General features: G+C 45.9%; 2 protein-coding genes across 5 annotated transcripts in view; one reads left to right on the top strand and one right to left on the bottom strand.

Annotated features, from left to right (window-relative positions):
- The window catches only part of TPGS2 (tubulin polyglutamylase complex subunit 2), a 698,248-nt gene that overhangs the window by 52,914 nt on the left and 617,521 nt on the right, over positions 1-27,813 (top strand). The gene's annotated exons all lie outside the window — the stretch shown is intronic.
- Positions 43-13,000, bottom strand: PINLYP (phospholipase A2 inhibitor and LY6/PLAUR domain containing). 2 transcript variants are annotated; one of them, XM_050328825.1, is made up of 6 exons: positions 12,747-13,000; positions 11,530-11,646; positions 10,174-10,323; positions 9,894-10,034; positions 8,772-8,983; positions 43-126 (listed from the first exon to the last, which is right to left on the bottom strand). In XM_050328825.1, exons 1-6 carry the CDS (start codon positions 12,793-12,795, stop codon positions 121-123), a joined length of 675 nt encoding a protein of 224 aa, XP_050184782.1. In that variant the 5' UTR covers positions 12,796-13,000; the 3' UTR covers positions 43-120. The 2 variants fall into 2 exon arrangements, with proteins under 2 accessions (XP_050184782.1, XP_050184781.1); XM_050328824.1 differs by lacking the exon at positions 43-126 and having other exon boundaries at positions 8,606-8,983; positions 12,747-12,998.

Below are 27,813 nucleotides of genomic sequence, written 5' to 3'. Positions count from 1 at the left end.
TAGCATCTCCATTTCCATGGCTTTTCTCTGTGGCCTGTGACCCCTTTTGGCACCGTGCTGCCTGCACCAAATGCAGCGTCCAAGAATCCAGTGCTGATGCAGATGCCAAAGGCACGAGAATTATGTCTGGAAAGGATGAAGATGAGAACATTACTCTTGTGGGGAAAAGACATTATTAAAAATAAGTTGTTCTGTGACCAGTGGACTTAAGAGGGTGTTCTTTCATAAGTTCCCCTTCCAGTCGCCTCCCCACTAATACTTGTGCTCCTTACAGGGTCTGCTACTAGTCTGGCTGGAGATTTAGGTCCTGTGCTGTGGGTGGCTTGGAGCTTTTTCTGAATTGCTTCATTACCCAGGACAGAACTGATCCTTGGTCAATAACATGCATATTGTGCAGAACTCTGCCTTTAGCTTGAGGGAAGGAGCAGGGAGCAGCAATAACATGGATATCTCTGCTCTATCCAGCTGCCAGCTTTCAGAAAACTGTGAGCAAATTCAAATCTTGGCCATATTTTATTAGATAAAAAGTATGGTAGAAATCATACTTCGGGGACATAGTAGGGGAAGAGGAAACAAAGAGAGGGGAAAAAGTAAATGCAATGCCTCATTTCCTTAGGTAAGTGGGTTTAAAAATACTGACAAATGACACTACTGTGAACTTTACACACCAGTGTAGTACAGGATAACCTGCAGTATCAATTATGAATACAGTGGAAGTCTGAGATCACACTTGCTGCAATGTGTAAAAGATTCTTCTGAGCTCATTAAAGTCACTTTCAAGCTAATTTTGAGAAAGTGTGGGTAAGTATCAGAAAGACCAAAGAGGGAAAGGGAGAAAGAAAGTAGAAATGCAGTAATAAAACCTGGGCTGAAAGACAGACTCTAACTGGCTATTAAACTGTGTGTGCTCCTAAGCAGGAAAAGGACATGGCCAAGACAAATGGAAATCCCCTTCTTCATTGACTGACATCCCCACTCAGTGACTGAGTGGAAACCAGGTTGGGGAATTTATCTGCATGAAGGACCAAGAGATTGCATCCTCACCAGAGGTGTTGTGTGACCCCACCAAGCGCCCACTTGGTCCCCCAGAAATTCTGGTTTCCCCAGTTGATGATTTTCTGGATAAACTCTGGGGAAAAACAGTGAATCCAGAGGTGTTGCAACTTGCAGCACCACAAAAGCTTATAATTTCTGATGATTCCTGATGTTTCTCCATCTCTGTTTTTCTGGGATACTAGGGTTTTTCCTGAAACTGTTGAACATTTTGTCTTTGAAAAGCAACTCTGAAATGCTGGAAGAGGAGAGAGCCAAAATTATGTTAGAAAGCTCCACCCTCTGCATCTGCTGCAGTTATGAGTGTCTTTTGTTGTGCTGACCCAGGGTACAATCAGAAAAAGCAGAATAAGAATAGGGAAGGGACCTTACACCCTTAGCACGTGGCATCTGCAAACTGGCAAGTCCACATCAGAAAATATTCTCCCTGCCAGGCTGATTTTTTGTTTGAAATTTTGATTATTTTTTTTTTTGCAGCTTTTTGTCACACATTGGCTCCTGCCAGTGACTTTTTTTCCAGTTATTTTACTCATTTTCTTTTTTCTTGTTGAAGCCTGCATACATGATAACTGCGAGATGAATAGACCAGCTTGGGGCATCAAAGCTCAATTTATTTCTTTGAATTTTCTCATGGACTTCCTGCCTTGATGAAGAAATCTAGTCATTATTGAAACCAAAAAGCCAAAAATGCAGAGGAAAAAGGTGAATCTGGTGCCAGCTTATGTCTTTCAAGAGAACCCTCCTTGAGAAAGGCATATTCTTTGTTACAGGATGGAAAACAGAGACATGAACCTTCTCGTACGGTTGACAACAATAACAAAAGAAAAGCATCTTCTCAGGAAAAAAGAGTAAAATTCTATTTTTCTCTTCTCTGTTTCAGAGGAATCCTGCCCAGTATTTCCCCATGCTGAGCTGCCAGCCAGCTCTCATTTCAGTCAGAAACCCTAAACCAGCATAATTGCCTGTATTTTAAACCAGCCCTCCTCATTCTGGCTCCTTCCTGTGGGTTGTGTCAAGGCATCAGAGAGCTGAAAAGCTGAGCTGGTGCAGGTTTGCAGGTTTTGTGGGAGTGCAGCTCAGCCAGGAAGGATTTGCTCCAGATCTGGGACTGCAGCAGTAAGATCTCTAGATGTAGGGGAAGGAAGAGTCCATGCCAGAAATAGCCACAGGGCTCCAGTAGGTCCCACAAACCACCAGGCAAAAAACACTTTCCTGTAAATCTTAGAAAAGGGAGGATTAAGCAGTTCCTCATGTGCTGCAGATGGGCTGCAGAGAGAGGAACTGCCACAGCCAGGGAGCCAGCACGGATGGAGGCATGGGAGAGGGTGGATATGTCCTGGGAATGTACCTCACAGAGTCCAGTGACTTCTGATCCCCCATCAGTTTTCCCCTTCTCCTGCTCAGGACTATCCTAAACAGGATGAGGGTCTCCCTGTGGCACAGTCTGAGTCACCACATTTGTTGTTTAACCAGCCATGAAACACCAAAATAATTCTTCATGAAAAATGAGTGAGAAAGACACAGGGAGGATGCACAGTTTGGGTCTAGTCTGGCCTGTTTGGGTTTTCTACAGGAACTGAGCTTCAGCCATCTAGATGTAAACCAGGAATTTCCACAGCTGTCTGTCACAGCTTACCCCCTAACCTTCCCCAACAGCCAATGGGAACAGAGCCCACAGGCAGGAGTTTCTACTCAAAACTGGAGGGAAGAGAAGCTTGAAATGGCAAATTAGATCGATTAATTACCAGCTAACACTTAAATGATGTTGGTTAACGACCAAGTCTACTTGCCATGTACAGCAGAAGTAGACATGGCACTCTGTGATGTGGCTTAGTGGGCATGGAGGCGCTCAGTCAAAGGTTAAACCTGATGGTCTTGAAGGTCTTTTCCAACCTTAACAAATCTGTGATTTTATGGCTTTTCTGTTTCCCACGGGTCGTTAGTGTCCTAAGAACCATGGGGCCATTCATGGTGATGGAACTTGTTAGCAGCTTTGGCAGCTCACAGCAACTCTAGTGCATAATTGCCATTATGACCATCAGTTCCTGTAATCTGATGAATTTCATAACATCATAATGAAATTTCTTACAGCACCCCTCTTTCCATCATGCATATCGATGATTTCAGTTCCCTTTTTAGGAAAAAAGAGTTTCCCAATTCTGTTTTCAGATTTCTTGAGTGAACAGTAGAGATTTGAGACCATGATGCAGATAAATGAAGTTACAGCTAGAGTCTTGCACCAAGAAGACTGAGCCACATTTCTCAAAAACTTCTGGCCAGCAAAACTGTTTTTCAGACTACTGTCACTGTAGGTGACTTCTCAGTCATGGACTCAGCAACACAATAAAGAAAAAAGGAGGGGGGAATTTAACCAATCAAAACATCTTAAAGTCATCCTTTTACGGACACATTGTATGGGAACTTAATCAGAAATTAAAAGCCTGACTTCTTAAGCATACCCTGAGCCTTGCACTGATAGATCATCATCCTGCAACACTAGCTGCTAAAACTCACAGTTCTCCAGAAGGGAATCAGCTCCTACAGCTTGAACGAGCTCCTCCACTGAATCTAAGCTTTCAACCAGACTTTTTGCCTAGGCTGTGACAAGCACTTCCCAAATTGCACCAACTTCTTTGAATCCAACAAGCCCTATGAGATGGGTCCTCATCTGAGAGCCAAAATAGGCTTTGCAGTTTCCTAGAGTAGTAACCTTATAGGTCCCTTTAGCTTGCATAGAGCCCAGTGCTCACAACCAGCTCTTCCTTTGGATATCATCTGCCAATAGTTTTCATGTTTTCTCTAGCAGGACACCCCATCCCAGGAGATTTCCAGCAGAAATGTGCTTGGAAAGCTTTTACTAGGATCTGATATTCCCTACCAGATTCTTCTGGAGCATTAAGTCCGAATCTGCCACTGCACAGCATAGTTTTTTGAGCAGGATGCTCAGGAGTTTATTCCCTGGACATGAAATTAGACATGATGGGTGACCATGGGAGGCAGTGAACTGTGGAACAAAACTTTCCCTTCCTATGATCTGTGACATCCAAAACCCAAACAAGTGTGTCTGCAGTGGCAGCAACCAAGTATCCAGCCCTTGGATAATGACCTGGCCATAAGCTCCTGCCCTAATAAGTGGTAAGTCTTATACGTATTATCATTTGGAGTGATTTATTAGGTAGTTCCAAGTTAGGAGAAGGGATGAAATTTATTTTTATTCACTCATATACATGAGAGGACTCCATGGTCCTAAAGGTCTTTTCAAGCCTAAATGGTTCTATGATCCTGAGATGTTCTGCCACAGTTCAGATATGCATAGGAAGGGAGAGGTGCTTCTTCCATGTGTCAGCAAGAGAGATGGGTACCAAATGACATTCTTTCCAAATGCAATCCAGAGAAGGGAATATATGTATGAAAATTTGAGAACAGCAGGCTTTGGACACCAGTAAAGGTGTCCAAGGAATTAGATGAGACCATGCAGGTTTTGACACAAGATGAGCCTATTCCTGAGTGCAGTGACCTGTGGAGCATTTGTTCCCTGTGCTCCGCAGCTCTAAGGTAAAACATGTTCTCCAAGGAAAAGACAGCACCCTGGGGTTGGGATCCTTCCCACCCAATGTTGTATGTCTAGAGTGTAAAAGCCTCTGTCAGTGGTGGGTCTTCCTGTACAAACCTGATCTCCAAGAGCAGTACCGACTCAGCCACTCTAGGAATTTGAAGACGTGCTGGGATGGAGACACCTACCCTTTGCAATAGCCCTGATTTGGCCAGATGGGCTAAGACCCACTAATCCTCTTCTGAAAGAGGTGGAAAAAACTTAAATTTCTTGTATGCAGCAGGACACATGTTCCTGTCTGCAATAAAGACTGCTTGTTCACTCACTGTTTGTCTTCACTTTGCCTTTGAAGAAGCATAATCCCCAGAATACCCACTGAACCTGCTAGCCCAGGGTGCTGGAAAAACTTCCTTATAGGAAACATAGTCATAACATAAAAGAAACAACTTCACATTCCTCTGCAAATGCAACCCCAGGCAAAGCTCTGGTCAGATAAACTGCGTCCTGGTGTCCTGAGCTCCTGGTATGAAACTGCTAGGGACAGGAACGCTTCTCAAAAAGTGGAAGAAAAACCATTCCAGCCACATGTGCTGGAAAGAAGGAGCCAAGGGGTTTTAGTACATGTTAAGAACTGCCTTGCACAGTGCATGGCTGCACACAACCCCTTCTCCCTAACCTCTCTTGCCCCACTGCTCCCCAGTCCACCAACAGAGCTCAGGGCTGTGTCCACCAAATGACAGATCAAATCCTCACCTTCCTCCACCCTCCAAAATCACCGCTGAGCAAAACTCCTGCATGTCCATCTCCCATTTCAGATCACCAAAAGGTTTTCTGTCTGCCTCCAAGCTTTCTGTACTGCTCACTATTTTGGGAAAGAACCAAAACCTCAGAGCAGAGAGAGAGAAATGGCAGGACATGGCCAATTTTCCACTGGCTGGAAAGAGGTCTGAGCCCTCTTCACCTTGCAAAGGGAGAGATCAAGGCTGTTATCATGGTGGGTGTTGTGGGTGGAGGGGGCAGCATTCAGCCATTCAGAGCTGCAAGTGTCTGTGTCTCACATGCCTGGTAGCTGAAGTATCTGAAAGATCTAAGGGAGGATCTGGTATTTACATGTCTGCCCTGTGTGCCTCTGTGTGGGAGTAGAGTTTGTATATATTAAAAGGAGAAGCTGCAGATGGAAATAACCCAGTTTGGTGTCTAAGGCCTGGTTCAAAGCCCATTAAAATCAGCAGAAGTCATTCCACTTACTGTGATGGGTTTCGGCCTCATCTCTCCCTGGCCCTGCCCAACATACCTATGACCTCAGGGGCTGCTCCTTGCTGCATATCCTCAATTAAACCCTGTTCCTCAGAGTGGCTGTTTGCAGGGAATCTCTGGACATGCTCCCTCCTGGGTGTCACACCCTGCAGATACTCAGAGGCAAGTGTTGCTTGTTCATCAGTCCTTGTTCAAGATAAAGAGATTCCATTGTTTGATTTGGTTTTGTAAATTGGTGCCACCAGGGGTTTTTTTCCGTCTTTTGTGTTGCTTTTATCTGAACACACTTCAGCATCATCTCCTTCCTCAGAAGCCAGATTTGAGATCAGAAGGCCTCACCATCTCATCACCTTCCTCCATTCTCAAGTCTATCACATTTCTACCAGCCCTGCCTGAGCTGCCTTTAACCTGCCTGCAACTAAAGCATTTCTGAAAGGGCTTCATGTCAGATTTCAGACATCAAAAGCTGGTCACCCCTGTGCTCTAATGGTTGCAGTCTGTGCACATTGATGGTGTGGCTTTTTTCCTTTGGTTTTGTCAGGTTACTGCTGCACTCCCTTGTATAAAAGAGCCTTTTAAGATTTTATCATTTCTATACAAGTGTGTTTATAGCCTGTAAACAAGTCACATCTCTGTCTTCAGTAATATCAGAGGCTTATGCTCCTGAAGACTTTCACTGCAAGGCATTTTATTTCATGTTTTCCATTTCTAACAGCATTTAAAAATGTGGATACTGGAACAGGACCAAGCACTAGTGTATACATCACAAAGATGAGGGGTTGTTTCCATTTGTCATTCCATCATTTATGCAGCCACAGATTGCAACAGCTTTGTTTGCCACAACACTTGAGTTACAGGCCAAAACAGAGCTACTTCTCCTCTCTGCACCACAAACCCTTGTCACAAATATTGCTGTCTGCTCTCCTCCTTGTCCTCCCCTAAACACCCCCAGCACCACGGCTCCCTGAACGTGTCTCACCCAAGTCCTGACCAGGCTGAACAGACCCACTCAGCTTTTCCATCCCGATAACATCACAGGTCGGAGTGGAATGAACAGAAAGCGAAGGGTTGAGCCATCGAAGCGGATCAAGATCTGCTGGGGGGGTGCCACGGACAGTAATGCAATGTTCTGCATGAACGTACAGGAGATATGTTCAAGGATAATGTACTTACACAGACAGAGAATTTTTTTAATTCCAGGATTTTATCAGATCTGGAAAAATGCTGAATGAGTTGGTCCCTGCAATATCATTCTATAGCTACACCAAGAAGAGGGAGCTGTATTCCTTTTTTAACATCCATGCTGTAGTTGTATAGCCTCTGCAAATAATTAACTGAGTCTAACCAGTCTCTTTTCCCCACATTAAATCTGCATTATCAGTTCAATCCCCACCCCAAAAAATTAATTTTCATTCTAAGACCCACACCCCCTTATTATAATAGATAATATGAAATTCTATCCCAAATAATTTTGTGGGAATACTGCGAAGAAAGGAGTTTCAGCCTGTTTGGGAAGAAGAGAAAGTCTGGGGGAGACAGAAATTACAAGAATACTCGGTCTCAATGCAGCAAGTTAGAAGCTGATCACATACATATTCATGCATACAAAGGTAGGAGTAGTCACCTCACTGGTGCCACACATTATGGTCTGGTTCCAGCAGCCAAGGCTTTCTGTAGTGCTTTCAGCCACAGCACTGAACTGGGACATAAAATTGCATTGCTTAATCCTTGTAACTCCATGCCCAAAACACTGCACTCTTGCACTGTGAGCCAGGGCTATTAAGGACAGACATAATCATGAACTTTGCTTGATAGTCCTGTAGTCTGCTCCAAAAGGGGGTCACTCATTTGGGATCAGATGCAGAGGGAAACACTGAAGTTTGCTTACACCCTTCCTTCACTCTACACTGCAGCATCTTCCAGAGCTCCCACTGCTGTATCTTTTAGCCCACAGCCCACACTCCCTCCCAGGTAAGACCATGCTGCCTGACAGGCTGGGTCTTCTCAGAGCCTTTCTGTGAGACCAGCCTGAGGGATTAGGTTGGCAGGTGGTGGCTGGAGCAGAACAGCCAGGTGGTGGTGATAGAAGAGGGGAGGCTGTGCCAGCTATGGGGGTAGTTTAGCCAACAGAAGGGGAAGAGGTATTGAGCTAAAATTTCCCATTTATTGGACTCACAGAAGTCTGGCACCGCAGAAAACTACCTATTTTATGAAATTAAATGTTCCCAAGGTAATCACTTATTCCAGATAATTATGGAACATAAGATTGAATGGGAGAGTGTCTGGTAAGGCAAGAACAACCATGAGGAGAAAACTCTTGCCAGGAGCAGTTTGCTTGTAGCAAAGGGTCAGTGACTCGTCTCTGAAGCAAAGACTATTTCAGGGCTGCCCAGAGCCACAAACAGCCCTCTGTGCTGAGTGACTCCTCCTATCATGGAGAAATAGGGTACAAGGGAAGGAAAAAGGTGCAAGTGACCTCTCTAACCAGAGTGAACCTCTCAGGAATTCACCTCCAGTCCTTTTCAGAGCTTGAAAAAGTGGCTTTGAAAGTTGCCACTTATCCTGAGATAGTGGATGTAAACTCTAGGGCTGTCTTGAGATGCCTGTGCAGTGTTTGAGCACCTCATGCAGTCTCCCACAGTCCCAGGTAGACAAAGCACTGAGAGAAGGCAACACAAAATCAACTACAATTGAACCTATGAAGAAGCTTTAAATTAGATTAAATCAATGAGGAAACAAAAGAAGTGCAAGTACTGTCTTTATTCTGTGAAAATATAAAAGCAGAGCTAATCCGAAAACCAACTCACTACACGGAGAAGCTACAGGAAACAGGATTAGGAGAGAAACCACTGCTGGAGTTTGTCATGGGTTCTGCTCAAACCAGTACTAGTGAGAGTCAGAAAAGTACCTTCTCCAGGACGAATCCTGATAGGAGAGGGAGAAAGACGGTGTGTTGAGGGGCAAGAGCTGCAACCACTCTGTCCCAAGTAGAAGCTGGTCTGCACTGGAACCGCTTCAGCTTTACGTCTATCATCCCCAGGCTGTTTTTTCCATCTCCTGCCATACTGCATTCGGAAACGGTGGTACAACCCTTCATGGCAGCTTTCACAGACAGTCCAGCTACACGGGAGAAGAAGTACATGCCATGTGTCAGAGGATCCAGTCCCCATAGTCACTCCCTCCCTGGCCACTGCAGTCCCCATTTCTAACCCAAGAACTGCCCATTCCTTACATATTATCAGCTCAGAGGAACTTCATCTATAATTTTTTTTTCAGTCTGTTTCTACAGCAGGTGTCACTGCCCTTAATTTCCATGTTAGTTTTCCTGCCTACTGGAGCACAGGTGGGATTACACTGAAAGGTAGAAGTCTTTTACCTGCAGCAGGGGAGGAAAGGAGAGTGACCAGGAAACTTGCTGTCAATTTTCCTCCCTCTAATTACAGGTGTAAAAAAGATTTACAAAGGAGCCATTACAAGACTGGAGTTCCTTCTCAAGGAAGATCTCTGGGTACCCCAAAGGCTCAGCTGCAGTATTTGTGTCCCTGGTTTTCTATACACAGAAGCACCACTACAACAGTGTCTTGTCCCCAGCATCATCTCACGGGAAAGCCAACGGCACTGTGTAGTTCCACTTAAACCATCACTAAGCTGGCAACTGGCTTAGATCCAGATTCATCCTCATACATCTTAGCTAGGGTCAGAAGGTCCAGGGCCTCGGTCAGATCTGTTACATGTTCATGTATCAGACTGCCTCAGGAACCCAGTTCTACTCTTGACCTCAGTTATGCTGTGCTATGAGGAACTCCAACAGTTATCTGTGCATGATGGGGAAGAAGGAAGAAAAAAACACCCCTGCCCTTTGATCAACTTTAAACTCCCAGTTTTCACCTTTCAGTTCTTGCCTCTTCCTCTTTTTTTTCTTTTTCCACACTTTTTGCCCTTTTTTATTTCTCAGTGATGCTTCATCTTAGACTAGTTTCACCCATTTTACCAAAAAGACGAAATACAGATCCAAATAAAAGGAAGTTACCAGAATTCATTAACCCAGCAAGGTCAACACATTGGGTTTCAGATCCAGTGCAGTTTACGATTTCGTGACTGCACTCCAAGGAGTCCACGCTGTAGCAGGCAGGACACTGGTACCCATTGGGCACGTTGTCATCTGGTGGCACTGGAATGAAAGAGATGGGCTGAAACTGGTGCTGATGAGAGTACGAATGGAATGACCAAGGTGATGGTTTAGCCTGGAAGGCCTCACCTTGGAATGGGCCAGAGATGGGGTGGGCTATAGGGATAAAAAAGGAGCTTACATGAGACAGAGATGGTTTGACAGTCATCACCCGTGCAGCAAGCTATGTGGCTCTTTGCTTTTACCTTCCCATAGTTCATGGTGACAGGGCCATGGTTGCACATACTGGATGGCATGCAGGACTTGAAGGATGAAGGGACTGACATCCCCCCTGTAACAAAGCAGAAGGCAGTGCCAAGTTGTTAAACACAGGGTAACTCCCTTACCATTCCAATAGCTCCTGCACCAACTTCTAAGTAGCTGCACATCTTTCTTCTGCTTGTACAAAGTCACCCTTCATCCTGGAAGCACTTCAAGGTTCAGTTTAACTGTTCTGCTCTCCATTACACCTTTTGGGCTTGGCTGAGGGGGTACACAGACTTGCCCATGTCAGGATGCTCATGGCTGCAATGGACGTGTGTTCAGCAGGAAGTGCATAAAGAAGCATGAGCTGTGGGTTAGAGGCATGTGGGTCAGAGGATAGTCCAGGATGGGGAATGCTCTCAATTCCTCTATCTTGAGAAGCAGTTTCTTACTGGGAAGTTTTAGTTCTTAGTTGTGGAGGGGAGAACCACATGCTACACTAGACTCACTTATCTTGTGAGGACAGGCTCAGACAGTTGAGGTTGTTCAGACTGGAGAAGAGAGGGATCCTGGGTGACCTTACAGCAGTCTTCCAGTACCTGAAGGGGCTAAAAGAGAGCTGGAGAGGGACTTTTGACAAATGCATGGAATGATAGGACAAGAGAGAATGGCTTCAGACTGAAAGAGGGTAGATTTAGATTAGATATTAAGAAGAAATTCTTTGCTGTGAGGGTCCAGTTGCAGAGAAGCTGTGGATGGCCCATCCCTGGTAGTGTTCGAGGCCAGGCCGGATGGCAGTTCTGAACAATCCAGTCTAGTGGAAGATGTCCCTGGCCAGGGCAGGGTGTTGGAACAAGATGATGTTTAAGGTCTCTTCCAACCTAAACTGTTCTGTGATGCCAATTACAATGCAGCAGTGATAGCTCAACCGCAGTGGTACCACCTGGTTGCCTGATGTCTCCTTCCCTGCTCAAGGAAGGGGCTCAGATGCAGGCCACTTTCCCTCTCCACATGTCACCACTGCACCCTCAGTGCTAGATGTCAGCAGCCTAGTGTAGCTCATGGTTCTCCCCTCCACAGCAAGAACCAAAACCTTCCAGCAAGAGACTGCTTCTCAAGATAGAGGAATAGAGAGATTTTCCCATCTCAGACTATCCTGATCTCTGGCTCCTCTGTCAGTAAAAGGAAAATGAAGAATTTAATACCAGTGACTGAAGTGGGGATAGAGACACAATCCCCCAGCCCCACTCTGAAAGCCACAATGGCACACAGATATAGGGGATGACTCACCTACCTATTAGGACCTCATGCAGAATGATGCCGCAGGTATCTTCACCACCAGTGCAGGTTCTCATGGGGCCAGAGCAACTTCTTCCTATGCTGTGACAAATCTCACACTGAAGGCATGTCCCTGAAGAAAGAAGGACACATTCCTGAGTAAGAGTCATAAGGGATCCCACTTCCCCTTTCATTACCATTTGACTTCAGCATTTGATCAGCACTTTTCACATTTCTCCTCCCTTATTTTTCCTGTTTCATTGTGCAATTTGTGTTGGGGTTTTCCTGGAGTTGCTGATGAAAGCAATCCTACAAACCCCTTCATCCTGGTAGGCATTCAAGTGTCCCTGGATTCACAAATCCCAAATTCTCTCTTTGCCATAAGCTGGGGCACCAAGTGGCTGGAGACCAAGAGCGGCCAGTGAGTATTGACTGTGCTCTGTACAAACTGGAGAATCCCTTTACAGACATTATTTCTTGGTAGGCATTATCTCTTTGTGTATCTCTTTGTAGGCATTATGGGAAACCACTTTAACAACTACCTGCTGGAACATCTTAAGCAGACCAGAATATCAAACTACCGGTAGGAAACACTTAGAAAGGAATAAATGTTTGTTTATCGACAGAGGACAAACAAGATTTCTTCCATGGCACACACCTGCAGGGGCCCAGAGCATAGATTAACAGGTCCAAGGCCTGTGTCAGTTCCCTAAACCCAGGTCCCAACTAAGGCACCTTGCAGTGCCTGTGATATCTTCATGGAGCGTCTGGTATGACCCAAGACCTCCGAGACACATGTGCTTCCCTAGAGCAGAGCTGAAGGAAAGCTGAGATGACATATAATGTCAAAAATGTCACACAACCCTGGACACAAGTAAAACAAATGGCCCCCTAAGCTTGTGGTAATTAGTGTCCAGAGACTGACTCAGCTGACCAAAGGTCTGTCTGCCTCAGAGTAACCTGGGTCACTCCAACAGCTTTCCTGGCTAGACCTGCAGTGAGCACCACATGAACTCGGACTGCAGTGTCATGTTGTAAATGGCAGCACCCTCATCTGCACTTTGGCTCATAGCACCAAAGATGCCCTGAGACTGGTCACCCCTCTGCAGCGCAAATCCCCCCAGATGGGGTGTTTCTATGGCTCAGATGGCAGGAACAGCCTCCCACATGAAGCACCCATTCCCAGATCTCTTCTATGTCCCACAGCTCAGCAGGTCCCAACAAAAAACTCACCTGGGTCCAGGAAGGCCAGGAGGAAGCTGAGTCCAAGGGATACTTTCATGTTGATGAGATGTAAGCACGGGGAGCTGCCAAATCTTGCTGAACAGAGTTCCGTGTGCTACAAGGGCTTTATAAACTGGAGGGGAAGGGGGTGTTTTTGGGGAAGTGGAGATTGGGGAAGTGTTCTGAAGAATATAGATATTTCTGAGCGCTAGCACCAGTGTTTGTGTTATAGTCAATAGACCGGAGATATTTTAAAATATAGTAGAAATTTGTTGAAAACAAATAAGCAAAACACCGCACTGGGCAACGAGAGAAAACTCCTGTTCCACCAACGGCCCGCAATGTGACAAAACGAAAATTCGCTTTTTATACCCCCCTTTGTCTCCACCCCCTTAAGTCTCTTTCGGTTTCTTTATTGGTTTTCATTTCGCGGGCTCTTCCGATATTGGTTCCTATTTCGCGGGCTATGGGACCTGATTCACCAGGTGCTGCACAGCATCCTGGGAGTTGTAGTTCTAAGTAGTCTGTCACCCATGCTCTGTTGAATGCTTGTATGAAATTGGCTTAAGAAGTTACCTGTGGGACGTGGCACCACGTCCAGCGGTGTGTACCTCCCGCCCGCGGCCAACGGGGACGTGAAGCCCGCGGTGTCCACCACGCCATTCGTGGACTTCCTAATGCAACCAGAGGATACCACGATACCAGAGGCCGTGACGGAGCGTCTCGGAGCGGCGTGGAGCCGCTCGAGACTACGAGGGGGAGAACCGAGCGACCGAACAGGCTTGCGCCGGGGGTGTGACGCAGGTTTGTAAATGGGGCCGAGGGCGGCAATTCAGATGAGCAAGGTCAAGGCTGCTTGCGAGGTTCCGCGCTGCTGCGGCGGCCCTCGCACAGTTAGCGGGCCCGAGCAAGCAGCGGGGCGAGGCACGAGGCTGTCGGGGCGCTCGGCTGGGGGCGGAGCTGAGCGAGGCTCCGCACGACCGCTGGCGGCGGCTTCGGCTCCTAAGGGCCCAGGCTCGGCGGCGACGGCGACTTCTTTTCGCGGTACCGTCTGGTGTCGACCAGGCTGCGGCGGCACCACCGGGAGCGGCGGGCCCGGCGCACAGCGTGGAGAGGGCCGGGCGGCTGGAGCGGCGCCGCCGCGGGGCGCCTCTGCCCGGAGCCCGCAAGCGGGCCAAGGCCCGGCCGAGGCGCGGCCGAACGGGAGGCGGTGACCCGAGCGCGGAAGCCCCGCCGCGCCCCCGACCCGCGTGGAGCTCCCGGCGGGGCTCCGCGTGGAACCCGCGGCCCGGGGGGGCGGCCGCCGTGCCTGAGGGGAAGCTGCGGGGCGGCCCCGCGGCCATCCCGGGCGGCCGAGCAGGCTTGCGCCGGGACTGTGGCACAAGTTTGTAAATGAAGCTGGGGCGGCGCGGCGGCTTCGGCGAGCATGTGTCGGCGGCGCAGAGCTGCGAGGCCTTCGCCGCCCGCCTGCACCTGGAGCGCGGGCAGCCCGGGCCGGGCCGGGCCGGGCCGGGCCGTGCCGTGCCGTGCCTAGAGCTGACGGCCGCGTCCCACTACACGAGCCAGCCCGCCCGTGCCGCCGCTCCCCTGAAGCGAACCACGCGGCCCGGGACAGCCGCACAGGCGGCACCAGGCCGACCCGAGGCCTGGCGGCGATGACCAGCGACATGGCCCCCACCGTGAGCGGGCTGGGCCATGGCCGCACCAACTCCGGCTCCTCCGGGAGCGTCAACAGTGACAACGCCGCCTCCCCACCCCCGTGAAAGGGACAGTGGCCCGGGCAAAGACGCGGGCCGGGCCAAAACTATACAGACACTAAATTTACTGACTGTTTTTACATGTTTTACACATAAGCCTTTAGAAATTACTACAGATGCTTCTGTCTAAAATAATTTAATTAACGGTCTTTAGTTTTCTATTTACACTAATAAGAGAAAAAAATTCAACATTGCCTTATTAATACATCTTTAAGTTTCTAATTTCCCTGTAGCTTTGTTTAAATTACTAATAGTCACATTTACTGAGTATTGTTTAAAATTGTTAAATTCTTAAATGTATCTAAATAGGTTTAAGTTTATAACTATCTCGTTTAAGTAGTAATTAGCATCTTCAAGAATTTCTATCGTTATTAATTAACAGATTATGATAGTAACCTACCTATTCATTTCTCTAAGTACACACTCAGAAATATACACACTACTTACCACTATTATACCTTTAAATTTATTAACTTTCAGTATTCACAACAAAAAAAGGGAAGTAGAGGGTGAGAATATGCATGTAATTAAGTAAGTAAATCCTGAGTCAAACAATTTTCATTCTGACCAAACACTACATAAAAGTCTAAACCGTATAGCTAGAATATGAAAACAAAATAAAAATTACATGTATACGTAAAAGAAAAATGATTGGGGTGGCCACCCGAATGAGTGAAAGAGAGATTGTGTGAATGTATGAATGTATGTGAACCATATACACATTATACCAAATATCTAAAACAAACACACGCAACAAACACTACCTCTAATACATCACCTTAATAAAAGACAACTCAGAACATAATGTTCCTCTTTTAAACTTTTCCTTGTGTTTTAATATGTTTTCCCCAGTTATATGTAAACCCTCATATTGATAAAGGTTTTTGTTCTACCCAATTGCAAAAAACCCTTACATAAATAGGGTTTAATCAAGAAATAAGTTTACTATGTCAAGTAAAAAACGTTTTGTTAAGAATTGCACTGTTTTTTGAATTTACACTGTTTTATATCTTGTTATTAATTAAAATGGGGGAATTATTTGATCTGGTTTCACCAGGTGCTGCACAGCATCCTGGGAGTTGTAGTTCTAAGTACTCTGTCACAAATGCTCTGTTGAATGCTTGTATGAGTGGCTTAAGAAGTTACCTGTGTGATGTGGCAGCATTTGAAACTGCTGTATAAGCTGGGACTCCTTGAATAAACGACCTCTTGTTGCACATCACATTGGTGTCGCTATGGTCCCCATGGGACTTATTATTTATTATATTAATAACTGCTACATCGACCATAGTCCTCGGAGTCTGCCGTGTGGAAATTTCCAGATGAGGGTGGTAGGTCCTCCGTCTTGGTTTTTGTGGTTTCCTCTACTTTTCTCCCCCATAAGTATGCTTAGAACAAACACTTGTAAAATAACCAAACATAGCATACAACTTCATAACAGCTATGTGGTTAGCTATCTTGTAGTAGCAACATTGTGGTTTTTATTCAGTTCATAATTCAAGTAAAGCTTTTAACTAGGCTTATTGCAACTTATTCTACTCAGTTTGATTACCAAATTATACGTTTTGCTCTTCATCACCTTTTACAGTTTGGGTATTTTTCTTTTAAAGTTTTATTTTCTTGTTCATATGAGTACTGATGTTTGCCTTTCCCCTGTTTAGTGTATGCAGCCTATGGTGAAAGACTGGCTTTCTTGGTGATGCTGGATGCAGTCTCTGGTGCAGACTTTGAACAACATTCAGCCTCTGCCATCCATATGAATGATGGAGAAGGAATCATTTGGACAGCCCTGTTAGGCCCAAAGAGGCAAAGTATAACAAGGACCAGCCAGGAATTCTCCTTGTGACTGGTTTTCTGCTGGTTGGTTCCCTGTCTCCTCATTCCCATCAGACAGTCAGGAGCTCTCATGCCCTGATTACAGTGCCAAAGCAGGCAGTGTCAAAGCAGTGAGGTTCCTCTCTGAGGCAGTGTGCAGCTTCGGTTCGCAAACTGGCTGCCCATGCACTCCTTGGAGCAGGCTCAGGGAAGGGCTCCTGGACTTGAAAGCTGGTCCTCCAGGGCTTGAGGTTTGGTATAATACACTTGGAAGTTGATAAGGTAGTCTTCTCTTGTAGTTCTGGGCTTTAAATTATACCAAGTCAGCAGGAAGAAAGCACGGGTTGTCTGTTTGACATCCTGGTCATAGCTTAAGTCATGTTATAGCGGTTTTGCATGCCCTGGCATCTCCTGATGGGCCAATGACAAGTAGCAGTGACCAACTTGTGATCAACCCACAAGTGCAGGTTTTATGATATTACACTGAAACCATTTCCCACCCTACACCAGACTGAACACAGGCAATTAGTTTATGGTCCTCCAGGACTTTTTGCACTGACATCCAGGAAGAACTGAAATGTCTTTGCGCCCATTCTCAACTGCAGTGTCAGGTGCTTGGGTGAGATATTGCTCCAGAGGGACTTTTTGCTGTGCTGCAAGGAGGGTGCTGGTCACATCTGGGCTCCCAAAACAAGGGCAAACCAAACAACTCCTGCACAGCAGGGGCACACAGACATGCAGAGAGGAATCACAAATATAAGGTGCAAGGATATTGCAAGGCTACCCAGTCCATCCTGCTGCCCAGGACAGCTCTAGCCCAGCATAAGGGCTGCCTCTGGGGAGGAAACAGGGAAATCCAGACTCCTGGGAAGGGAGTCTCCCCCTGAACCTGGTAGGGATAGGTGTTTGGTGAAGAGCAGAGAGAGCTTCACTACTGAGGATTCCTACTGATCTGTAAATGAGCTAAGTGCTGTTCCCAGATCTACCAAAGTCTTCCTGTAAATCCATAGAGAAAAATCACAGATCTCACTGATGTTTCCACTCACTCTTTTGCTTTGATTTTGTGCCAGCAGCAGAGCTCTTCTCTGCCTCTCTCTCTCCCACCTAACTATATACCTTTCTCATTTGAGACCAACCTCTTCAAAGGACAGTGGTCTTGTTACATTTTGCTATACACTGAGTAGTCCAGTGGGATCTCTTCTTAGATAATGCCCATAGTGCTGTGAGAATGGAAATCACTGCAGCCACACTGTACAAGAGCCTTGGTCCCCCATTGTCCATAAAGCTGATATCTCAAGGAGACAAGGGAAAATTATATCTTCACCTTGAAATTCTGTTTCAGCTCAGAAGTGGTCATAGACACGTTGAAATGAAATCAAACTTCTGACTGGACTGCAGCCTGTTCAGGACTAAAATTCACTCCTCATTGGTCTTAAAACTCAAACTGAATAAAACCCTGTCCCCAGGCAGGCTGGGATACTCAGATTGGGGTGATCCTGCTATTTAACTACATGTGGGACTGCAGATACAGATATGAAGATGGGAGGTTGTGACTGTCTCGGGTGATTTTAATTTCATACCCTTTCATTGAAGATGATTATTGAAGTGCCTGGGGGATTTTCCCTGAACAACATGACTACACTAGTCTCACTGAATTATATAGAACTCACCTGTTTTCCACCCTTTATGAAGGGAGGGTGTGAAGCTGCAGCCTTTTCATTTGCTTTTTTAGAGAGGAAACCAAGCATAACAAGGAGAAGGCACAATCTGCAGCAATAAGAGACGGGAAAATAAGATCTATGAGAGAAGGTGAAAACTGTTAAGGTGCTCAGTGGACACCCAGTCATATCATATATGTCTACAAAAACAAGGGCTAGATAGGAAAAAATATCACAGAGGGCTTACATTAGCATTGGGGGAATTTTCAAACAGTGACAATATTGAGATGTGGGAAGGTGTGGATCCTCCATCCTGGGTGGCTTGGAAAAACAGGCTAGACAAATACACATTAGGGAATTATTTAAGTTGATAGGATCCTGCTCCAGGGCTGAGAGATGGATTAGTTGCTCTCTCTCAGGATTCTCTCTAAATTGGTTCTTATATTTTAATTTCATGGTGTGCATGAAGTGCCTGTCTTCTGCAGCATGTCCATGTTTCCGGAAGCAGAGGAGAATGGTAACACAAGTCACCCTCTACAGGGAGGTGAGGCAGAGGCTGGGTAGGCAGAGAAATATGTCAGACAAGAAAAGTTAGAAATCCAACCCCGAATTGGTAGGAAGGGAAGAAACCACGTTCCTAAGTGGAACATCTACATGTCTTTTAGATACTTACAGGGATTGTGACACCACAACTTCTTCCAGGGTCGGTGACACCACAGATTCCTTGGAGTGCCTCTTCTAGTGCTTGACAACCCTTTCTCTGAAGAAATTTTCTTATTATCCAGTATAAATCTCCCATGGCACAACTTAAAGCTGTTTCCTCTCATCCTAAGGGCCAAACATAAAGATATCAAAGCACAAAACCAGTATATCAGATTTACAACACAGCCGAAAAACCGAGGTCAGAAAGCTCTGAAAGAGAAAGTGGCAAAGCTGTGACAAAGACAGGAAGAGGCAGAAAGGACTGGGTGTGCACAGCTTGTGTAGGAGATATTGGGGAGAAGCCTTGTACAGACCCTGCTGGAGTTGAAATGGAAGGTTCTTAATGGAAAATGACAATGGTGGCTTTAAGAAAGAAGGTCAGAGCTAGGGATAAACTCCTGGATGGTGAGATCAGTTGAGGCTGAGAGGAGCACCCTATTCCTGTGATAAAACCCTTGAGAAGGAACCAGAAGAAAGGGGCATGCCTGGGTTGAGGGTGCAGTGTGGGTGCCAGCCCTCGTCCCTCACAGTCAGTGCAGCTCCAAGGCATGGCAGCACAGTGACTAAGGCTCCTCTCTCAGCAGCTGGAGAGCCAGCAAAGCACCTTCTGCAACAGCAGACAAATTGGTAGTCAGAATGACACAGGGTCATTGCGAGGCTTGGGTGCTCAGCTGAGTCTAAAGAGACACCCAGGCTAGTGGCAGCCACAGCAGGGCTGTCCCTCCTGTCCCCATATTACCAGAACACCACTCCAGAAAAAGACTGGAGAGGCAATTTGTCCCACAGTAGCCATTTTTAACCACAAAGTTCCTCTTTTTCTGTTTAGAGAACACTCCTGACATTTAAGCCCCACCAGGAGCTTTGAGCTGTGCTGACATGCCTGTGACAGCAGGGCATCATACATCCCCAACAGCTCCAGCACCCAAGTAAGACGAGTCTAACAGTGTCCCAAAAGCCCAGCCACAGCTTCTGTGGGAACAGTAGAGCATGTCTCTCCCGTGCCTCCTTTTACCCCTGATGCAAGAGGACAGAGCCACAACATGTTGGGACATTTCAACAGTGAAGTCATCCACAGCCCATAAAAAAGGTGTAGAAGAAGAATCAAACCCACCCATTTTCTGAGCTGATTCCTTGTTCTCCAGAACAGAGATTGGCAAAACCTGCCAATCTGGTTAACCAGGCAAGGAAACATAAAACGTCAACCACAACCACTCCATGCAAGGATTAGGACACCTGTCCCAAAGGGTGAGAGCAGCAGGAGTCTCACCATTTGCTTGCTGGCTACAGGCTGCAGAAGCTTTCATAGAATCACAGAATGGTTTGGGTTGGAAGGGACTTTAAAGATCTTCTAGTTCCAATCACCTGCCATGGGCAGGGATACTTTCCACCAGACCAGATCTATTTGATGGTCATTTGTCTTAGCTGTGATTGAACAAATTAATAAACTCACCAGGTGGTGGTAGGTGATAGGTCAGTATAAATCTTACTGCCACTCCCAATTAAGAGATTCCCAAGGCACCCCCTTAGCTGTGTTCCCCCCAGTACTTTACCAAATAACCCCAGGCCAAGGAGGAAGGGGCTTATTGCCTCTCTCCACTGATTATTGATTTGGGTTCCTCATTTTAAATGGGATCTGGGGAGAGAGGGCTGGTGGCACCCAGAAGGTTCAAGGGAGCAAAGCCTCACTGATGTCTACTTGGGAGGTAACAGAACCAAGGGTTTGCCAGCAAGGAAGTTACTGTGTGTCTTGAAGAGCAGCATTCCTGTAACAGGGTGCTAATTTTCACACATTAATTTCCCATGTGGGTTCTCCATGGCATGGTGCCACTGCCAGCTCCCAGGCAGCTGCATGAGCCCTGTCCTTGCTCCTGTTCCCAGCCATGGCCTCCCTTCTGCCTCCAGCCAGTGCCAGATCTGCCTTAACTGAGAACACCCTTCAGGGTTTACTTACCAGCCAGGTCAGTCCATTAAGGGACAACAGTTGCTATTGGCAATCAATTTGGGAACCAGGGAAGAAAATGTAAAGGCTAGAAATAATATGAGTTAAATAACATCAAACTGTGGCTTAAATGTGGTTAAAAAAAGATGGTAGTTAACATGTTATTGCACCTGTGCAGCAACACTCTAAACAAAATACAAACAAACTAGTAAATATCATCAAATCATGAAACTTCATTCTTTAAGAGGTCAAGACATTTAAAGGAGTTCAAGGGATATTTTATTTAACTTTGGTCCTACACTGCTTACGGCATTAACATTGATGAATTGTTGGTACCCTGGCCAGTAATTACCTTTCCAATTGAAATAACTGCCGGGAAATCCAGCTGCCTTTCAAGCATCCTGAGTGAAGGTAGATTTGCATGCACGTTAGTACGTTCAACAAGCCTCCTGTTCCAGCATGAAGGATCAGCAGTGTTATCTTCGAGCACTCAAGACAACAAACAGCATCTATTTAATCCACTGGTGGATGATGTAAAAATTACATCCTTATTAGATATTCACAGCCCTTACTAGACATTCATATTTCAACCTCCTCTTCGATGAATTGCTCCAACATGCGACTTTGCCAGGAGCAGAGCTCGTTTGCTAAGAGAGTTCCAGGCTGGCAGCTGAGGCAGATCAGTTTACCGGTTTTAGCTGGTACATTAAGACAAAGTTAATGCTGCCATGGTCTGGTGTCAAAAACCAATGAATATATAAGATGAAGTCTTTTAGTACAATGGTATTATCCACGCATTATATTTGTTGTCTGTGGCAGTGGTTAGGACCCTCAAAATGGAATAGAAACTCAGGAATCACTTCTAAGTGGCCTCTCAAATAATTGGTGTCCGCTCTTGTCCCTTGAAAAAGTGACCTGACCCCAAAACTCTGGCAGCTTGATTTAATGTGCCTGAAAGTCTCTGTCTCTTCTAGATGGCTCTATTTTTTTTCCTGCTTTCTGTAAAAAAACTGCCTCCCTTCCCATATAGCTGAAGGCTGTGGGTGATGAGTAAGGTTGCACATCCTGGAAAGCACAAGTGGCTGCGTTCTGCATCACACTGGAATTTGTGAAGGAAATAGTGAACACAATGGGATTTTACAAACTTCTTTTAAAAGCCTAATTTTGTGGGGAAAAAAAGAGGAGACATCCAAAACGAACCTGGAGGTGAGGCATTGATAGACTGCAGGTGCTAAGAGGACAAAGATTCATTCAGTCCTTTACTTACTCACTCCTTCCCTCTGGGTATCCACTGCTCCCATCTGAGCATGGAAAGCCTCCTTAAAACAGACTACATGCTTGGGAACAGGAGATGTGTAATAGGTAAAGGCATTAATTTTTGCCCTTGATTGCATTTATTCATAAAAATATCACTTTATCATTTTCCCACCCTCCCTTCCCATCAGTCAATTACTAACCAAGCCCCACCGACAGGAAACAAGATCTTATCATGAAAAGTAGCAGTCACAGCTGAGTAAGACTTGCCTTGGAAATGGAAAGATGAAGCCAAATCAGGAAAAAGAAAAATAAATTGTTACCAGTAGGCTTGAGACAAAAGTTTAGGCTGTGGTTACAAACTCTTCTCATGGTGGGAAGTATTTGCATGCAGGCATTTCTTTGAACCATCACAAAGATGCAACAGCTCTGTTTATACTGGAGGTCTTTGAAGTTTGAAGATCCACACAACCTCTTTTACCAGTTTTTCTTAAGTTGAAGTGATCTGGAGCTGAGTGAACTCTCCTTACAATTTTTGGCATCCTATCTCTGAGATTTGTGATGTCATTCCGTCGATGCCATTCCGTCTTTTCTGTTGCAGGATTTTTCCCATGTGTGCAAAGCATGCATCATTTCTAATGAGCCCAGGTGTTGTGTCCTTCTCTGTGCCAGTGTCTGCCTCCTCTTTCCAGCCCCTTATTGTGAAGCATGACACATTGCTAAGGAAGAACCCGGAAAGCCATGCCCTGCAGCACCAAGAGACATGATCCCAGCTTTCCAAATGGTGCTCATCTTTCCCATCATTTTCCAACCCAACATTATTCATCGTGTGATAAGTATCATACAATAAAGGTATTCCTAAATAAGTGTGACATACAGCACAAAGAAGAGCGTGTTTGCTCAAAGCCTGCATTGGTTTGGGCAGATTTTTTAATCAACAGTCACCTTGAGAAAGCAAAATCTGTTGCTGGGTCGTGTCTGGTTCTTCTTTCACTTCCTTACACACATTCATGAGGGAATGTGTCCATTGCCCAAGGTAAGGCAGGCCCCTGGGCAAAACAACTGTTTGACAAGTCACAATACTGTGGGATGTTTCAAACTGAAAGAAAGTAGGTTTAGATTAGATATCATGAAAAAGTCCTTTACTGTGAGGCTGGTGAGACACTGAAACAGGTTGCCTGGAGAAGTTGTGGATGCCCTATCACTGGAAGTGTCCAAGGTCAAGCTGGGTGGAGCTTTGAGAAACCTGGTTTAGTGAAAGGTATCCCTGCACATAGCAGGGGATTGGAATTAGATGATCTTTAAGGTCTCTTCCAACCCAGACCATTCTGTAATTGTTTATTCAAATATTACAGTGAATATCAGATAATTATCCAGAAACAGCAAACAATGAATGGCAGGGGGAGAGATCCGAGGAAGCCTCCACAGCTCTCAACATAGAGACACCTGTGATAGCTCAGCAGGAGCTGGTACAGCACCGTGTGGAGGAATGAGATCAGGTCCCATGAGCAGGTTGGGTATGGGGTGCCTCTAGGATCCAGAGCAAAGGGTGCTGCCCTGTGCCACATGGAGATACTCACAGAGCTGCCTCCCATCTCGCTGCACCAGTGATTGAGGGGGGCAGAAACCAGTAGCAGCTGCTGGTAGCCAGCATCCAGAGCTGTCTATGAAACAAGACAAATGACTTTGACAGTGCTTATCCTCAGATGGATGGACAGACTGGAAAGAACAAGGTACAAAGAACCAGGTCACCTGAGCGACCTTGCAAGGGAGAATCAAATTGTTCCATGGATGTTCCATGACTTGCACCTTGAATCCTGTGTTCAGTTTCAGGCCTCTTATTACAAGAAAGACAGTGAGGTGCTGAAGCATTTCCAAAGAAGGGCAGCAGAGCTGGGGAAGGGTCTGGAGCACAAGTCTGATGAGAAGCAGCTGAGGGAGCTGGGGATGTTTAACCTGGAGAAAAGGAGGCTCAGGGGTGACCTTATCACTCTCTACAACAGCCTGAAAGGAGGGTGTAGCCAGGTGGGAGTTAGTCCCTCCTGCCATGTAACAAGCAATAGGATGGGGAAATGGCCTCAACTTATGCCAGGAGAGGTTTAGCTTGGGCATAAGGAAAAATTTCTTCACTGAAAAGGGTTGTAGAGGCTGCCCAGGGAAGTGTTGGAGTCACCATCCCTGTAGGTCATCAAAAAACATGTGGATGACACCTGAGGGCAAGGTTTAGTGGGGAACGTGGTGGTGGTGCTGGGTTGACAGTTGGATTTGATGATCTTGGAGGTCTTTTCCAACCTTAGTGATCCTATAATTCTATGTCATGTTCTTGCCCCCTCAGCCAAAAAGTACGTGAACTGGGGTTTCTCACTCACTAACACCCTGGTTGTGCAGATAAAAACCATTCTGGCAGGGAGTTCTCTCCAGGACAGTGTATGATAATAAATGCATTTACACACATAGGCACTCACTCTGCTACACCAACCAAAAAGCAACTGGTTGCAAGTCAAGAGACAAGGCTACAGGCATCCTGGGGGTCTCTGCAAACTGTTTGTTTATATGAAATCAAAGTTTTATAGCAAGACTATCCCCCAATAAAAACTTTCTTAACTTATCAGTGACACAGATGCAAACAAAATTGCCCCCAAATGCGGTCTGTAATTGGTCTATCCCACTTCTTCAAACCTGGGATATTATAAACATACCTGATAGGGATGATATACTGACAGATGGAGGGGGGGGTTGTGTCTTTTAGGCCTCAGGGAATCATCTGGGAAACCACAAAGTTTTAATGAGCCTGCCCCAGAGACATTAGGTTTTATGGAAACAGATTAAAAGAGTTTTACATAACAGCTTAATCATTCAGTATAATGAGAAAATAAAAAAATATTGCCATAGAGATAAGACATGGGAAATTCCAGTGCTAGAGATATGATATGTATGGAAATGATAACTAAGTGGATACAGAATGAAAATGAAGACAAATGTGAAAGTAGAAAGGCAGGTATTTAAAACAGGGATTATAAGATTATTAAAATACTAGGACAGTCCCATATCAAAGCAAAATCCCAAATGTTGTGTTTTTCAAGAAAGTGTTTGTAATTTTTATGTTTTATCTTTTGTATGAACATAGAGTGAAATATTAAGGAGTACTAGGTCTAGATTTCTGCATTTTCTTAAAGTATCTGCATCTCGGTATGAGGAATGCCAAAATTACATGGCATTGATTGCATGGAAAACCTTAAAGTGAGGGTCACCTCACCTTAGATTGCAGGGCAAAAGGGGTTGTAAATAAAGATGAAAGTGGAGATGAAGCTGAGGCTTAGGGAAAGACTGACACACCATTCTTATCACATATCCCAAGACCAAATGGAGAAATAAAACAAGCACAGACTGCACGCCCCAGCATTAGGATCTGGACTTCCAAACCCTGACAGTTTTGTGGCTGAAGATCAAGAGAAATGCTCAGTTCTGGGGCAGCATTGTGTTAAAGAGTGTACAGGACCCCCAGCAGAGCTGTTGAGATGGGGCTCAGCCTGCTGCACACTCCCTTTGAGATGCGGTGCACAGCTGCCCTTAGGGGTTCACTACAGCTCCTGTGTCAGGCCTGGCATGAGGATTTTCCAGATCCTGTGGAGCATTTCAAATGGTGACTAAATGCATTTGACTGCCTGTATTGCAGTCTTAGCCAAGAGGCCTGTGCATTGTGTTATCCTGACAATATTCCCTATATCAGGTGATAAAGCCATAAACTCACCGTTTCATATGGCATTCTGGTAGTGCTTTGCATTACACAATCCCTAGGGAAATATAACTGCGTCGGATCCAGTTATGCCAGCACTGTACATCTGCCTAGAAAGAGGCAACACACACCCTTAGTGCTTTTAGTGAAGAGACCTGAACACAGGTGAGCTGAGTAACTTCCTCACAGCCTCACAGACAGCATGAGTGCCCCGCCAAAACTGATCCTGCAAAGGACCTGTCGCTTGGACTTGCATCACTCATTCCCCACGACAATCCCATTGTGGTGATAACTCCTGTGGCAGGGTAAGAGACAGTAAGAAGTCTCAGCCACTGAAAGCAAAGCTTATGTGAGGCAAGACAAATAGCGTCAAGTGAGGTTTGCTCCAGCTACTCCGATCTCCTGTTATACCCCCCGTAGCTAAGGGAATAGCTTTTGTGTTTCACACAGGTTTGCATCCATCAAGATCTGCTACTTAAGAACTGGAGGAAAAGAGCTGTGGGAACACAGGTCTTGACCTGCCTTTCATCTGTGCCAAGGAATAGATATTTCCTGCTATACTGGCCTGTCAGAGCGGAATTGTTCTTGAAGATGGAGCTGGGGAAGCACAAAGCCAATGTTCTCTCTGTATGCATCCAAGGGTCTCCTAGTGCCAGAAAAAGAAGCTGCAGCCATGTGAAGCAAAACTGTGGTGCAACATAAGTTGACAGTGCTGACAGAAATGTATTCCAAGGATTAACTCTGACCTGGCAGGCTTTGTTCTGGATTAGACCCAGCACAGACTGTACCATGCTGTCTCTAGGTCAAATCAGGTGTCATTTGAGTGCACTAAGCCCATATGGTATCTCACCATGGCAGTTAACCACTTCCTTCTCCCATATTGTCTGCTCTGTGCGTTCTCCTCCTTCTCCTCCTACTTCCTCCTCCTTCTTCTCTCTTGCACTACCGCCAGTGCTCCCTGGAAAGGCAGCTCAGGGAGTGGATCCACCTAACACTCACCCATCAATGAAGTGGGTGATATGGTAAGGCCATGTGGCCATGCTGGCAGTGACAAGGTGGCAGCAGTCCACGTTTGGCTTTGCTGACATTGGCAGGGAACCCCACACTAACTCTGTGCATGTGCTGGGTCAAGCATGTATAAAAACACACTTGCTGCCCAAAGTCTGTGTTATGCATCTTGACCAATTGAGTTTAAATTTATTCAGGACTGTTTTGGTTCTAATCCGTGCTGTAACATGAACCAGCAACAGACAGACATCCATCAGTCATGCAGTCACTGGTTTTTATTGCTGGGACCTCTTGCAGGATCCCAGGTTCATCCTTTGGGATGTGGACACACTCCCATCACGGACAAAGCAACTCCATGGATTTCCTGCAAGGGAAGTTAAAAAATTAATTCTTCATCCTATGGGGCTGAACTGAAGTCACTCAATACTTGGAAACTCAAACTCTTAGGACATCCCCATTCCAGGAATAATCTGGTAATTCCCATTTCCTAGACCTTCCTTTGCCCCAGGCTGTCCAGAGTTGGCTTTCTATACATTCTAAGCTAAGAACATGACACTTGAGCTTGTCACCAATAACACAATGTGCCTACAACACGGGATCCCTTCCTGTACTGGGCTGGCTGGGCTGACGTTCACACCAAGAGGAAAAAGGCTCTTCCTTCTCCTTTTTCTCTGCTCTATGGACCCATTGTGTCATGGCCAAAGAAAACTGCTTCTTCCTCTTACAGTCTGCAGACAGAGGTCCCACAAGAAGGATAAATAAAACCTGCATAAACCAAATCCAGGATTAAAACACAGTAGTTCTGGACAGGCCAGTGCCTGCTGATCCAAAATGCCTTTGGCCCCAAAGGAAATGTCTAATTAATGCCAGCAGGAGGAAGGTTTGTGCATGGGTTGTATGTGGTCTCTGCCAAGGTTACAGTTGGCAAGAGCAGACTTTGCCAATAGCAGCCTGCTGGCAAAGCCCCATGTTTTCCACTGCCTGGAAGCATATGTCTTTCCTCATTTCAGAGATATCTTCCACCACCTGTGGGCTGTTCCTGCCAGTTCAAAAGACCCCATCCTGGCACACTAACCCCTTCAGAGTTAGCCTCCTCATCCACTAGAAAAGGGAGCTGAGTCCCTTATGCAATATTTAACAAGCACTCAAAACCAGAGATGTTTTTTGTCCCCTTTCAGCCTAGAGCATGGATGCAAGACACAGCTAG

Source organism: Myiozetetes cayanensis, unplaced genomic scaffold (assembly GCF_022539395.1).
Source record: "Myiozetetes cayanensis isolate MyiCay16 unplaced genomic scaffold, myiCay2020 scf4, whole genome shotgun sequence".
Lineage (NCBI taxonomy): Eukaryota > Metazoa > Chordata > Aves > Passeriformes > Tyrannidae > Myiozetetes > Myiozetetes cayanensis.
Note: the sequence above shows the minus strand (reverse complement) of the source record. Positions and strands in the feature narration are given on the sequence as shown.

Bases quoted from the DNA above. Each gene is read 5' to 3' on its own strand.
- PINLYP (XM_050328824.1), bottom strand. From the start codon at position 12,795: ATGAAAGTATCCCTTGGACTCAGCTTCCTCCTGGCCTTCCTGGACCCA. The intron at 11,647-12,746 runs GTGAGTTTTTTG...TTCTTTCTTCAG, and splicing joins CCTGGCCTTCCTGGACCCAG to GGACATGCCTTCAGTGTGAG. The intron at 10,324-11,529 runs GTAGGTGAGTCA...GCTTTGTTACAG, and splicing joins TCTGCATGAGGTCCTAATAG to GGGGGATGTCAGTCCCTTCA.